This window comes from Bos grunniens, chromosome 2, assembly GCF_055505025.1.
Source record: "Bos grunniens cultivar Pamir isolate PY7600 chromosome 2, Bosgru_T2T1.0, whole genome shotgun sequence".
In the NCBI taxonomy this organism is placed as follows: domain Eukaryota; kingdom Metazoa; phylum Chordata; class Mammalia; order Artiodactyla; family Bovidae; genus Bos; species Bos grunniens.
Genome location: NC_141166.1, coordinates 11,639,485 through 11,655,006, shown reverse-complemented (window position 1 = coordinate 11,655,006; position 15,522 = coordinate 11,639,485). Strand labels below are relative to the sequence as shown.

Here is a 15,522-nt window from a genome sequence, read left to right as displayed (position 1 = left end):
CCCACAATGTGGGAGACCCTGGTTCGATCCCTGGGTGGGGAAGATCCACTAGAGAAGGGAATGGTAGCCCACTCCGGTATTCTTGCCTGGAGAATTCCATAGACAGAGGAGCCTGGTGGGCTACAGTGCATGGGGGTCACAGAATCAGATAAGGACTGAGCAACCAAGCACAGCACATACATATGGCTAACTAGTAATGGCCTATCTTTTTATGGGCAGCTTTTCCTTAAATATAGAATCTCACACTTAGGGAATTCTGTTTTGATTTTTGAACCAAGTTGTCCCTAATCCCATCAGTCATTTTTAATCTTGACTTAGGAAGTAGCCATCCTGCCCAGGCTTTAACTGTAACATCTGTCTATGGCTGTGTAACAGAATACTCCCAAGCCTAGTGGTTTAAAGCAATGATCATGGATCATCTCAGTGTTTCCGTAGTTTGGGAACTTGAAAGTAACTTAGCTGGGTAGTTCTGAATCAGGGTCTTTGAGGTTAAAATCAAGATAGCTGGAGTTAAAATCATCTGAAGGTTTGAGTGGAGCCAAGGACCTGCTTCCAACCTGTTGTGTGTGGCTGCTAGCAGGAGGCCTCAGGCCTCACTGTGCCCCTTCACGGAGCAGCTTGAGTGTTCTCATGTGACATCTGACACTTAGAGCAAGCCCTGTAAGAGAAGTCTGGTCTCTAAAGCCTGACACCATCAGTTCCACCACATTCTATTTACATTCATATACAGTCTGTACCCGAAGGGAATGGAGTTAGGAGAGGAGTAGTGGCCCATGAACTTAACGAGTCGACAGATCCCTGAAGGAGAACATTCCCATTTTCTTACTGTTGCTAGAACTTGGGGTTCATTCCTCCCATTAATTTTTCACATTTCTCCTTTTTACATAGTTGCAATCATATTGTGGGTGTGTACAAAAAATTTTATATTCTGAAGGCTTTTTTTCACTGTAAGATGTCATCTATCATTAGTGAAAGGATGGTCCATCTGGAGCCAGCCTCTAGGGGATGCTGACGCTCAAATTGTTCCTGCCCCTCTTGCTCTCCCTCTCCATCCTTTCTCTGATAGAAGTAACAGGGGTGAGATGGTGGACCGATGGAAGATAGCCTCTGACATACAGAGATTAAGGAAGAAGAGTCTCACGGCTTTGATGTCAGATGCCTGTGGATTAGGACAGAGAATCTCAGGTGGCCTTCAGCTGAAAACTCTGTGCGGTATAGATTTTCATTTTCATCATCCTCTCTCTCTGCAGCAACTACAGTTTCTCGACAGATGGTTTCAGCGGCTCGGGAGGCAGTGGCAGCCATGGTTCGTCTGTGGGCGTCCAGGGAGGTGTGGACTGGATGAGGAAATTGGCTTTCCGTTACCGAAAAGTGAGAGAAATCTATGATAAGCATAAAAGCAACGTGGGTGGTAAGTGTGGCATATAACCAGCTAATTTTCTCTTTTGTTCTGATTTCCTGTTTTCCTTTCTAGGGTTTACCTTAGAGCTCCTGGATTATGAATTTGTGACACAGGGACATTTTAACTCTGTATTTTAAAAATGGGGTTTGATTGAAACCCTGTGGGGAGGAAGCTCTGCATTCCTCATGGACTCTTCTTAGCATAACTTCACCAAGTTCTCTTGTTCTTTTTAGACAGCTTTCCTTTTTAAAGGAAATGTGTTCCATAGATCATGTTTAATGGCATGTGTTTTTTCTGGATTCACAATTACTGTCAGTAATATTTAAGAGGTTGCCATATTTTTGGACAGATTTATCTAGCCATCAGGACAAGTCAGGTAGAATTAGCGACCAGGTTTATAGTGGATGGAAAACTAGGTCCAGCTTGATAGGTTGGCAGTATCCATCCATGCATTGTGATTTGAAGGACCTTGGACTTCCTTTCTGCCCAGATATGTCTCACATATCAGGTACCATTGTGCCTAAAATTCATATATTTGGAATTAATTAGCCATAGATTGTTTGAATGAGAAGAGATATTAGTAGAGAACTAATCTAAATCCTTCATTTTGCATTTGAGAAAACTGATGGTCCATGATGAGGATCACAAAGGCCGGTCACGTAGCAACTTAGTGGCCATACCACGACTGGACTCTCGGTCCAGTGCACTTTACGTTCATACAGACCCCTCTTCAGTGACATGCCCTTGTGAGAAAATATTGAAAACTGAACCATCACCCTCAAACACCTACATCCACACAGAACGTTGCGTGGTGTTTCAGGGATTCCCTGGACTGCCTAGAAATATATGACCCTGGGTCAAGAGAGGCCCCGGTACTTTTTATTTTGGCAATCAGGTCATTTTGTTTTTTCTCTCTCACAGATATTAGCCTTTCTTTTATTAGTTTCCATATACAACCTCTGTGTCTGGTCCATTTTCTGCCCAGTGAGTGTCTCGACCTGGTTTCCTGAAGTGCTTTATAACCCTCTGTGAGAATCCTTGGAGCCTACCCTGGGAAACATATTAAAAGTAATATCCACCTGTATTTTTTTTTTAAGTGAATTAACAAAAGTGCTACATCATAGTAGTTAAACCTGTGACATAGGCTTGCTTGTGTATGTCATACATGACGTATATTTGTTTGGTTTTTGTTTTATCAGAAATATTGAGAGTCATCAAATTGCAGGCTTACATTGTGAAACCATCTGTCTGAAAATAAATTATAAAGTTATACTAGATTTCTGTTTTTATGGCGTACTGGTAGTAGAATTTCTTTTTACCTTCACCGTAGAAAAATTAGAGCCAGATTTATTATTTGAATATACTAACTCAAGCATCTGATAACATGTTCCAATCAGATGAACTCTTTTTTGTTTTGTGTTTAGTTATCTGATCTTAAAGCAGTGCTTCAGTCTCTCATCAGCTGAAGTTGTTTCAGAAGTAAGTACAGTACAGATGATCAGAATTTGGTGATTCAACCTGGAATCTCAGGTTGATGTGTTCTGAAGAAGGTGAAAGCACCATCATCGCCTTGGGAGCAGTGTATGTCAGTGGGAAGATTTCTGAGACCAAAAGACATCAGTTGCTCTGTTGTTTTCTTTAGAAAGAGACTGAAAATGCCGTGGGCTTTTCCATCTGTAATTGTTCCCCCTTTTTTTGCTTCTTGATGTCACGTCTATACCAGTGCTACTCAAAGTATGGTCCACCAGTCTGCAGATGATGTTACTGGTTGGTTAATGAAAGAATGAGCTTGAGCCAGATCCTAATCACAGTGTTTCTCTCAGCTGATTTTGTTGTGGTTATGCCACACCAAGCGAAAGACTCTGGTGGAAAGAGTCAAAAAGGCATGTTGAGTAGACTACTCCAGGGCCTTATCAAGGAGAGAGAGGTGTTAGCTCAGTAGCTACTTCAGTAACACACTATTTCCAAATTAAATGTAGAAGTTGCTTTCTCAATGCCAGCATGGATCTTGTCAAATGATGACTGTGTCTTCTTTTATTCCCAAAGGGCTCCTCAGTCCCCAGAGAAAGGAAGCACTGCAGAGACTAAGAGCAGAAATTGAAGTTTTAACAGATTCCTGGTTAGGAACTGCCTTGAAGTCTTTACTTCTCATCCAGTCCAGGTATGGAAATGCTTTTTCTAGGTCTTATCCTCTCAGAGAGATTCTTTCTCCCACCCTGGTCCAGGATAAGGCCATTCCCGAAAACAGGCTGTGGGGAAGGGTGAGAGGAGTTCAGTGATGCAGGCAAGGATTCACAGATGGGAGGCAAGGCCATTTTACTCTATCAGCATGCCTTAGAGTTTTGAACATCTTTTTCTTTTCTCTTACTTTTTGCTCACAAAATTATACTCAGTAACCCAGAGTGTCCAGCACTGGAGGTGGATGTGCCTGATAACATCGAAGAGTACATGGAGGAGACTTTACAAATACCCTGAATACAGGAAGCTCCAAAGAAATGTAGCGCAGCCTACTCAGGAAGGCAGGATTCAAAAGAAAAAGGGTACATTAAGCAGATAAGGAGATTTGAGCTCAAAGCTTAGAATGGGAAATAAAAACATAGCCTTATTCGTCCCTCCTCCAAAGCAAGAATTCCAGACGAACAGCCTAGTAGAGTAAACAGAAACTGACACCCACGGGTGGATATGTGTGAAGGGAAAAGACTTGTGAAAAGAAGGTATATTCTGACCTGTGTGTCGCCGTTGTGTGCCGAGCAGAGAGGACTGAAGTCGCGTCTCCTTTAAGGGCTGAGCTGCACTGAGATGAAGTGCCACTGCTGCTGAAAGCCTTGCCGTGTTTTCTGTGGTGTAGTGTCAGTGCCGTGAGCTCGTGGAGTCTGCCAGCAGTGCAGTGAGCTAGAATGCAAATGAGGGGAGAGCAGGGGGCTGTTCTGTGTCCACCACAGAATCTCTGCCTTTTAATTTGGAAGATGAGTAAACCTGAGCTGGAGCAGGAGCTGAGCGTTGGCGCTGAGCAAATGCCATACCAGGAGCTTTGAGGTTCATTTTGCACAAGTAGATCCTACAGAGAAGACTCGTTTGAGTTCTTGTTCCCAGGTTGGTTTGATTTCACTTTTTTATTGTCTTTTTCTCCCTTACAGAAAGAATTGTGTAAATGTTCTGATTACTACAACCCAACTGGTTCCAGCTCTGGCCAAGGTTCTCCTATATGGGCTAGGAGAAATATTTCCTATTGAAAACATCTACAGTGCTACCAAAATTGGTACGGTGTCAATTCTGTTTCTTGTGACTGGCCTTACAGTAATACTTGCTACTTAGGATGCTCTTATTATTTACCAGTCCTGCTGTTAGACACTTTACATATGGGTATATCTATAATCCTCTGCTTTCTTCTGACATTACTGATGAGGCAGTTCAGGTTGACTCAGGACTTCACAGCTTCACAGGATTCAAATCCAAGTCTATCAGACTTAAAATGTATTGTGCTCTTTTCTTTTCCATTTGAAAGAACATAATACCTAGTTTAGAAATCTACCTGTGCCTCATTTCAGATTTATCTTTCGAGTGCTGCAGTATAGTATAATCAAAAAAACACCAGATTAAAAATCAAGGACTAAGCTATGTACTTTAAAATGATTAAATCCCTCACACCTGTTAGGACAGTTGCTATCAAAAAAACAAACAGAAAATAATGTGGCAAGAATGTGGAAAATTTGGAACCCGTGTGCACTTGTGGTGGGAGTGTAAAATGGTGCAACTGCTGTGGAAAACAGTCTGGCTGTTGCACAGAAATTAAAAACAGAACCGTCAGGTGACCCAGCAGTCCCACTGCTGGGTACATAGCGAAAAGACTACAAAGCAGATCCCAAAGAAATATTTGCAAGCCTGTGTTCATAGTAACAGTATTCTCAAAGGCCCCAAGGTGGAAGCAACCCCAAATGTCCATCAAATGAATGGATAAATGAAAGGTGGTATATACTTACAGTGGGATAGTAGCCAATCTCAAAAGGGAAGGAAATCCTGTCATATGGGTATGTATGAACCCTGAAGACATTATGCTAATAAGTCAATCACACAAAGATAAATACTGTATATTTCCACTTATATATAAGGTTCCTAGAGTAGTTCGATTCATAGAAACAGAAAGTAGAATGGTGGTTAACAGAAGCTTGGGGAAAGGGAAAATAGGGAGTTGTTGCTTGGTGGGTATAGAATTTTAATTTTGTAAAATGAAAAGTTCTGGAGAACTGTCACTCAACAATGTGAGTACGCTTATTATTACTGAAAAATACATTTTTAAATGGTTAGAAAAAGAAAAAAAAACTGAGGACCAGGATAGAGTCCTAATTCCCCTGCTTATTAGCTCTTCGGGAAATTACTATATCTCCTGAGCCTCAGTTTCCTCATGTAAGATGAGAAACTAACTACCAGAGAGGTTTTGAAAATCAAACCAGACTGTGTATGAGAAGGTATTTTTATCCGCTAAAAATGTATTCAGTACTAAGTATATGAAATAGTAAGTACTTGATAAGTATGTGCTGAATTGATAAAACTAATTGGCACCAGGTTTGAATAAAACCACCTTGTTCTGCTGAGAAGGCAGCGCACTCTAATCATATGTGCTGTACAAGGCCCAGTGACAGCCGTCTCCTGCCCCTGCAGACGCTTCAGTCTGTGTCTACAGTTCCTGCTTCCCTGCCGCAGCAGAGGAGACAGCTCTAGTGTGAAGGTGAACTCTAGGTATCCGCTAGATTAAAAGATGTCAGGCATTGCCAGGGCACCAGGAATATAGCCGTGACAGAATCCTCTGTCCTCATGGGACTTACCCTCAGTCAGTGGTGCTAGAATAATTGGTTTTCTGTATGGGGGGAAAAAGCAGAATTGGATTTCTTCTTTATGCTGTTTGCAAAACTAAAATTCCAGGTGGATAAAAAATGTAACATGAAAAGCAAAATTTGCAATTTTAAAGAGAAATATAAAACTATCTGTATGACCTTGAGGTAGGGAGGGATTTCATTTAAGAGACCCAAAAAATAGTGTTAAAAAAACAAAAAAACCAATCATTTTGGTTGCATGGAACTTTTATATACAGTGAAAGATGACATAAAGTGACAAGCCAAGTCACAGACTGAGAGAAGATATTTGTAATACATGTAGTTGTTAATTAGTAAAGAACTCCTGCAAATCAATAAGCAACATAATTAAAAAAAAAAAAGTAGGCGTAAACCTTGGAACAGCCAGTTTGCAGAAAAGGAAACCCAAATTGTTAGTAAATGTGTATGAGAGGTTTTTTGACCTCATCGATGAAGGATCTGCAAATTAAGAAAATGCAAATTAAAATATGATAGGTTGACAAAAACTAGGTTGACAAAAACTACTTTGAGGGTCTTGGACTACAGCCACATACTGAATTCTGCCCACTGCCTGTTTCTGTAAAGTTTTATTGAAACAGAAGCCATGCCTGATCATTTCCATAGCTGCTTTCACAGGACAGTGCAGACTTGAATAGTTGCAACAGAGATCATATGACCTGCAAAGCCTAAAATATGCCAGCTCCTTCCCTTGAGTGATTCTCATTTGCAAAAGGAGGTACATGTAAGGACTTTTTTTTATGCAGTCTTATTCATAGTAAAAGATAATGAGAAACAGCAGGTGAACCTGTCTGTGAACAGAAAATAGACATGAAACAATGGAATACTATAAAGCACTTATAAGTAAGTGAACTAAACCTATATATATCCCTAAAGATTAGTATTAAAAAGTGTTGAACACAAAAAAACGCATTGCAAATAGTATGTACAGTATGCAAAATTTACATAAAAGTAAAAAAAAATTCAAAATAATAACCATACACTGTTTATAGATATATAGAGAAAGGAGGATGAAGAATAGCGTCAAGTAAGTAGGCATACATCAAAAATTTCAGATTGTATGATCTCATTCTTATTCCTTTATATATATAATTCTTTTTACTTTTGGCTGTGTTGGGTCATGGTTGCTGTGTGGGCTTTGCTCTGGTTGCGGCCGGCACATCTCCTCTGTAGTTGCGGTGCTCTGGCTTCTCATTGCAGTGACTTCTCTTGATGCGGAGCACAGGCTCTAGAACACAGCCTCAATAGTTGTGGCGCGCAGGCTTCGTTGCTTTGCAGCATGTGGGATCTTCCCAAACAGGGATTGAATCCATGTCGCCTGCATTGGCAGGCAGATTCTTTACCACTGATCCACCAGGGAAACCCTCATTCTTATATTTTTTTTTTATCTAAAGCAACTCTATAGTGTTAAGGTTTGACAAAGCTGGGTTGGTGGTAGATGTACAGGCATTTGTTTTTATTGTTCTTTTTTTGTGTGTTGAATTATTTCATTTACAAGGGCTTTGATAGGGGAGATACATCTGAAACCTCCCCTCAGAGCTTGCTCCTCCTGCTGCTTTACTGCGTGTTTTGTAAGAGCTCTGATCATTCACTTAGGTTCCCACACCTGAAAGGGGGATTTCTGTGGTGCTTGATTCTGCTTCCTGGCACTCAGAGGCTCATCAAACTAATGGACATGACTTTATTCCTTCTGACAATAAGTGTGCTTATTTGGTGATTTTCTCATTTCGTCCAGAGCTCATTAGCTGAGCTCCAGTGGTACCTGGCACCATGGTAACCACAGTGAGAGGCTTGAGGCTTGCCTTCACAGAGCTGTAAGATGAGAGTGGGCAGAGGAAATGTTTGTTCAGTTCCTCTGAAATTATTTCAGAATTGCAGTTCTCTGCGTGGCCACTCTGTGATCTGGACATTAAAGAGAATTCTCAAGATCATTTCTGAAAATGTCAACAGTATTTCTAATAGAGGAAGCCCAGGAACCTAAATCTCCACAGGCCTGGGCGTCTTGCAGTTACAGCTTCTATTGCTTGACATTTGGTAAGCTTACCACTCATTGGTCTCATCCTCCCGAACAGGAAAGCTCATCTCTAGGATTATTTTGAAAGTATAAAATGAAAATGTATTTACCAACTATGTTGGAATTATTTTTTCAAATGGCTACTACTTTACTCTGAGTTGTTAATAGCTCATTCTTAATCCTTTTAGAGGAGACATTCCTAATTGTATTTCTTCCTTGATTGTTGCAGGCCAGGACAATGAAAACATCTCAGTGTCTCTGACTTCTAAATATAAGACTTTCCCTTTGTTAGGTCTTAGGAGAAATTTCTAAAATTCTACTGATTTAGGATCCTACTAAAAGTTTTTTCTCTAAATCATAAATTTGACTGTGGCTCTAGCAGAGGTTGGATTAGGTAGTAAGGACATAATGGTTGGAGTGGGATTAGACACACAACTTTTAACACTTAATAAGAACATATATTAACTCATTATTAGTTGAATCATTTAATGCTTAAATTGGGGCTGAAGATCTGGACTAGTGTCATCCCCTGAATCATTTGTGAAATTAATGTGTATTTACTCAGCAAACATGGTTTGAATGCTTGATATCAGAGTAAGGCGTGACAGTGCTGTTGTAGTGGGAGCGTTGAAAAGGACCTAAGTGCGTCTAAACCAAGCCTTGTATGCAGTGGGAGGTTGAAGCCCCTTGTATTAAGAGTGCACCAGAGTCGGGTCCAGGTTTGAGGTGCCCCCTGAGCTAGGCTTGTCACAGACTTGCGGTTGCTCAGCTGTACCACCCAGGATTTCTGAGTATGGGTGTAAGGTTCTTGTTACTTATGTTTTAGTCATCTGAGCTTTGTGTATTTCCTGTATTTGTATATTTTATTACAACAGTTTTCCAGCAGATGGCATTCAAGTGCCTTGAGGAAGAGGCACCTTTTTCTTATTCACACAGGAGCCCTGATGTTAAGTCACTTGAATCGGGAAGGACAAGAAGGTTAATGGAGCAGAATAAAAAAAGGAAGCAGAGTTAGGGCCTTACTTAACTGAAGAATATGGCAGAAATAGAAATAAAGCCTAAGAGATGGTGAAGGGAGAGCCAAGAGAAATAATTTTATTTACTGGTGCAAATAGTGTCTTTGCCATAAGCAGTGTCATGTGTGTGTTTAGATGTTGGTTCCAGGTGAGATTTGAGCTCGGATACATTACTGTGTTTCCAAGAACTGTCTGCAGTGGGTTTAAATCACCCGTTTCCCAAGGTCACTGAAAGTGATACAGGGTCTCAGTTGTAGTTACACAGTATGAGGGAGGGAATTCCAGCTGTGACAGACGTCGCTGCCGTATTCACTGCCATATTCATCTATACTCTGGCTCCTCCCCTCCTGAGAGACAGAAGGCCCATGCCTAGAACTGTTTCTCTCGGAAATGTAGGGTTGGAAGGAAATGCCTGTTTGTCCCATTACTCACCAGGAATCAGGGACTTCCTCATCTTTTTCTTTCACTAATGGTGTCCCCTCAAAAATCATCCTTTCTTCGTGGCACAGTGACCAGAGCCTAGACTTAGAGTCAGAGGCTCAGAGTCTAGCTACTGGCTTGTTTGTAATCTGGGGCAAGTTGGGTGTATTTCCATCTACTGAAATAGAGGATGGATCTCATCTCACCAGATTATCTTAAGTGGAAGAATTACTTGAAAACTGCTCTGTATGCCGTGAAGTCCAGGAGCTGTGGAAGAGGGGGGAAGTGTGCACAGCTCTCACCCTGTGTTTATAGAAACCCCCACTCTCAGATCTTCGGGACTTCACCCTCACTGCTAAAGTGAGAACCTAGAGAGCCAGTGCCTAAAAAGTCTGTGGTGTGAATGGAACTATTGCACACTCTTTGGGCAGAGGGCCTGCTGGGTCTCTAGCTGCCACCCTGATTTTGTCTAAGCACAGGCAGGTGAACCTAGCAGCATCCCTTTTCTTTGATATTGAAAAAAAGAAGGAATGTCTTAAGAGCAAATGTCTTTTTCTTATCAGGTAAGGAGAGCTGCTTCGAGAGAATTGTGTCGAGGTTTGGGAAAAAAGTCACATATGTAGTGATTGGAGATGGACGAGATGAAGAAATTGCAGCCAAACAGGTAACCATGGCAAAAAACATAGTCTATATGCGAATACGTTGAACAGTTAGGAGAATCCTAAAACTCGGAAATTATACAATCTATTGTGCACTTACACTGTTTCCCTTCCTCTCCCATTTTATCTTTTTTTTTTTTTTTAATTTATTTGGCTGTGCTGGGTCTTAGTTGCAGCATACAGGGCCTTTTAGTTGTGGCATGCAGACTCTTATTTGTGGCTTGTGGGATTTAGTTCCCCGACCAGAGGTTGAACCCAGGCCCCTGCATTGGGAGCATGGAGTTTTAGCCACTGAACCACAGGGAAGTCCCCATTTTTCTTTTATCAGAAAAAGCAAAAGGGTCATTTTTCCCCCCTCCGTGCAGTTTTCCCTATAAGTTATTAGATCCTCCCTTTCTCTCTCCTCCCTGCCATGCTAAAAATCTTAAAATCTTTGAGCCCTCCTACAAGGAGCCCACATGATTAAACCTGATGTGGGCCTCATCTTCATCTTACAGGGCAATGCTTTCTCAAGAGGGTGAGACTCCACTACCAAAAAGACCAATCATTCAGTCTTTCCTAGGCTTTGGATTCTCAAAAAACCAGTGTGATCAACTGGGAGTTGTTTAGAGAAAGTCCTGCCTGCTCCTGAGCCCTGGAAAAATTATCCCGATGTTAACCTCCTTGCTAAGCAGTCCCAACTCCAGGTCATCCCTTTTTAATACAGGGAACAGCAGATGAAAAAGTCTTGGCTATGAAGACACGTTCACGTCTCATTGCATCCATTTAATAGCTCTGTGACTTTGGACAGTTTACTTACTCTCTTTGAGAGTTTTCATCTGCTAAATGGACCTACAGAAGTTCTTTCCCTCTCTACCTCAGTTTTCTTCCAGCAGTTTCTTAGACATGGAGGTGCTGGGTTGCCAGCTAGAACCATTTGCCCTGAGTTTTTTCCATCTAGTTAACACACAAACCTTCAGCAGCGGTTAATGAACTACGTTTGGTAGTCAGTGGCATTATTACCTAATTATGTTTTCATTTGCCACTCTAGGTAGCAATTCAAGGACTTTCTTCAAGGGTTTGTTTTTGGGTTTTTTTGGTTTTTTTTTTTTTCATATGTTATCTCCAAAACTTTAATTTTAAAGTGCTTGTTGCCCTCTGGGGAAGTCACTAGTGGATGTAGGCGCTGCTGCTTCTTGGTCTAAAGAAGGGAGTGGGGAGGATAACAACTCAAGTGTTATCAGACTTCATGTCTCCAAGTAGATGCCCTAGACTATAGCCATTGGAAAATGTCTTAGAGCTCCATCCAGGTCAGTCTCCTCCCTGTGAGGGATCTTTTCTGCAGCCTCTTTGCCAGAAGACTTTCTGTCAAGTCCTTGTTTGAGTATACCTAAGGATGAGGAAACTGCTTCTCAGGTATCCTGTTCCACTGTGGAGTCGTTCAGGTTCTTAGAATGTTCCTCCTTCCATTGAGCTTAACCTTTCTCCTTTGCTTCCTGGTCTTAATCTTGCACTGCTGAGCACAAGTCTTCTTCCTCTTTTTTTTCTTTTTCTTCTTTTTTTGCTGTGATGGGTGTTTTTGTTAAAGTGTGCAAGGGCTTCTCTGTAGTTGCGATACTCAGGCTTCTCTTAATTGCTGAGCACAGGCTCTAGAGGGTGCAGGCTTTAGTAATTGCAGCATTTGGGATCTTAGTTCCCTCACCAGGGATCGCATTGGAAGGTAGATTCTTAACCACTGGACACCAGGGAAGCCCTCCTCTTCTGTATATTAAAGACCTTTTAAAATATTATATGTGAGCAGTAGGCTTGAAAAAGCACTGAGCTCCATGCCAAAAGAACTGTGTTCTCGGGACTTTCAATATTCCAGGTAACTTGCAACCAGTCTGAACAAGATGATTGGTAAGGCTAACCACCATCGACTTTATCGGAGAAGGCAGTGGCACCCCACTCCAATACTCCTGCTTGGAAAATCCCGTGGACGGAGGAGCCTGTTAGGCTGCAGTCCATGGGGTCGCTAAGAGTCGGACACGACTGAGCGACTTCACTTTCACTTTTCACTTTCATGCATTGGAGAAGGAAATGGCAACCCACTCCAGTGTTCTTGCCTGGAGAATCCCAGGGACGGGGAACCTGGTGGGCTGCCGTCTATGGGGTCGCACAGAGTCGGACACGACTGAAGTGACTTAGCATAGCGTCAACTTTATAGAACATGTTTTCCACCACTCACGTTTTTCAAAGCGTTTCTTTAAAATGTGGCTTCCAGAATGGCACACAGTATTCTGTACATGACTGATCACCTAAGATAGTGGGATTATTATTTCCTTTTCTTTTAATATAAATTTATTTATTTTAATTGGAGGCTAATTACTTTTTTTTTTAATTTTTTTAAATTTTATTTTATTTTTAAACTTTACAATATTGTATTAGTTTTGCCAAATATCGAAATGAATCCGCCACAGGTATACTCGCGTTCCCCATCCTGAACCCTCCTCCCTCCCCTACCCTCCCTCTGGGTCGTCCCAGTGCACCAGCCCCAAGCATCCAGTACCGTGCATCGAACCTGGACTGGTGACTCATTTCATACATGATATTATACATGTTTCAATGCTATTCTCCCAAATCTCCCCACCCTCTCCCTCTCCCTCTCCCACAGAGTCCATAAGACTGATCTATACATCGGTGTCTCTTTTGCTGTCTCGTACACAGGGTTATTGTTACCATCTTTCTAAATTCCATATATATATGCGTTAGTATACTGTATTGGTGTTTTTCTTTCTGGTTTACTTCACTCTGTATAATAGGTTCCAGTTTCATCCATCTCATTAGAACTGATTCAAATGTATTCTTTTTAATGGCTGAGTAATACTCCATTGTGTATATGTACCACTGCTTTCTTATCCATTCATCTGCTGATGGGCATCTAGGTTGCTTCCATGTCCTGGCTATTATAAACAGTGCTGCGATGAACATTGGGGTACACGTGTCTCTTTCCCTTCTGGTTTCCTCAGTGTGTATGCCCAGCAGTGGGATTGCTGGGTCATAAGGCAGTTCTATTTCCAGTTTTTTAAGGAATCTCCACACTGTTCTCCATAGTGGCTGTACTAGTTTGCATTCCCACCAACAGTGTAAGAGGGTTCCCTTTTCTCCACACCCTCTCCAGCATTTATTGCTTGTAGACTTTTGGATCGCAGCCATTCTGACTGGCGTGAAATGGTACCTCATAGTGGTTTTGATTTGCATTTCTCTGATAATGAGTGATGTTGAGCATCTTTTCATGTGTTTGGGCCAAAGAACTAAATAGACATTTCTCCAAAGAAGACATACAGATGGCTAATTACTTTTCATTATTGAATTGGTTTTGCCATACATCAACATGAATCCACCACGGGTGTACACGTGTTCCCCATCCTGAACCCCCCCCTCCCACTTCCTGCCCTGTACCATCCCTCTGGGTCATCCCAGTGCTCCAGCCCCAAGCATCCTGTATCATGCATTGAACCTGGACTATTATTTCCTTCATCTCTATGTTGTGCACCTTGGTCATGAACAAGATTTGGGCCTGCAGCTCTGCACCTAATAGAAAATAGACTATTTGTAAGAAAATGTTCAAAAAAAAAAAAGAAAATGTTCAGTTCAGTTCAGTCGTTCAGTCATGTCTGATTCTTTGTGACCCCATGAACGGCAATACACCAGGCCTTCCTGTCCATCACCAACTTCCGGAGTCCACCCAAACCCATGTCCATTGAGTCAGTGATGCCATCCAACCATATCATCCTCTGTCATCCCCTTCTCCTCCAGCCCTCAATCTTTCCCAGCATCAGGGTCTTTTCAGATGAGTCAGCTCTTTGCATCAGGTAGCCAAAGTATTAGAGTTTCAGCTTCAACATCAGTCCTTCCAATGAACACCCAGGACTGATCTCCTTTAGGATGGACTGGTTGGATCTCCTTGCAGTCCAAGGGACTCTTCAAGAGTCTTCTCCAACACCACAGTTCAAAAGCATCAATTCTTCGGTGCTCAGCTTTCTTCACAGTCCAACTCTCACATCCATACATGACCACTGGAAAAACCATAGCCTTGACTAGACAGACCTTTGTTGACAAAGTAATGTCTCTGCTTTGTAATATGCTGTCTAGGTTGGTCATAACTTTCCTTCCAAGGAGTAAGCATCTTTTAATTTCATGGCTGCAATCGCCATCTGCAGTGATTTTGGAGCCTAGAAAATTAAAGTCAGCCACTGTTTCCACTTTTTTCCCATCTATTTGCGATGAAGTGATGGGACTGGATGCCATGATCTTAGTTTTCTGAATGTTGAGTTTTGAGCCAACTTTTTCACTCTCTTCTTTCACTTTCATCAAGAGGCTCTTTAGTTCCTCTTCGCTTTCTGCCATAAGGATGGTGTCATCTGCATATCTGAGGTTATTGATACTTCTCCTGGCAATCTTGATTCCAGCTTGTGTTTCTTCCGGTCCAGCGTTTCTCATGATGTACTCTGCATATAAGTTAAATAAGCAAGGTGACAATATACAGCCTTGACGTACTCCTTTTCCTATTTGGAACCAGTCTGTTATTCCACGTCCAGTTCTAACCATTGCTTCCTGACCTGCATACAGGTTTCTCAAGAGGCAGGTCAGGTGGTCTGGTATTCCCACTCTTTCAGAATTTTCCAGTTTATTGTGATTCACACAAAGGCTTTGGCATAGTCAATAAAGCAGAAATAGCTGTTTTTCTGGAACTTCCTTTTTTGATGATCCAGCAGATGTTGACAATTTGATCTCTGGTTCCTCTGCCTTTTCTAAAACCAGCTTGACCATCTGGAAGTTCACGGTTCAACGTATTGCTGAAGCCTGGGCTTGGAGAATTTTGAGCATTACTTTACTAGCATATGAGATGAGTGCAATTGTGCGTTAGTTTGAGCATTCTTTGGCATTGCCTATCTTTGGGATTGGAATGAAAACTGACCTTTTCCAGTCCTGTGGCCATTGCTGAGTTTTCCAAATTTCCTGACATATTGAGTGCAGCACTTTAACAGCATCATCTTTTAGGATTTGAAATAGCTCAACTGGAATTCCATCACCTCCACTAGCTTTGTTCATAATGATGCTTCCTTCCTAAGGCCCACTTGACTTCACATTCCAGGATATATGTGAAAATGTAATATTATAA

The 15,522-nt window shown here is 41.7% G+C and overlaps 1 protein-coding gene across 7 annotated transcripts in view; it reads left to right on the top strand.

Annotated features, from left to right (window-relative positions):
• The window catches only part of EYA3 (EYA transcriptional coactivator and phosphatase 3), a 94,954-nt gene that overhangs the window by 75,224 nt on the left and 4,208 nt on the right, over positions 1–15,522 (top strand). For 5 of the 7 annotated variants that reach the window (XM_086331072.1, XM_086331043.1, XM_086331079.1 and 2 more), the window contains 4 exons: positions 1,251–1,411; positions 3,449–3,563; positions 4,540–4,661; positions 10,284–10,384. In XM_086331072.1, the coding sequence (XP_086187198.1) occupies positions 1,251–1,411; positions 3,449–3,563; positions 4,540–4,661; positions 10,284–10,384 (499 nt within the window). The remainder of the gene's footprint in view (positions 1–1,250; positions 1,412–3,448; positions 3,564–4,539; positions 4,662–10,283; positions 10,385–15,522) is intronic. The other 2 variants (XR_015138701.1, XR_015138698.1) reach the window with 1 other exon arrangement.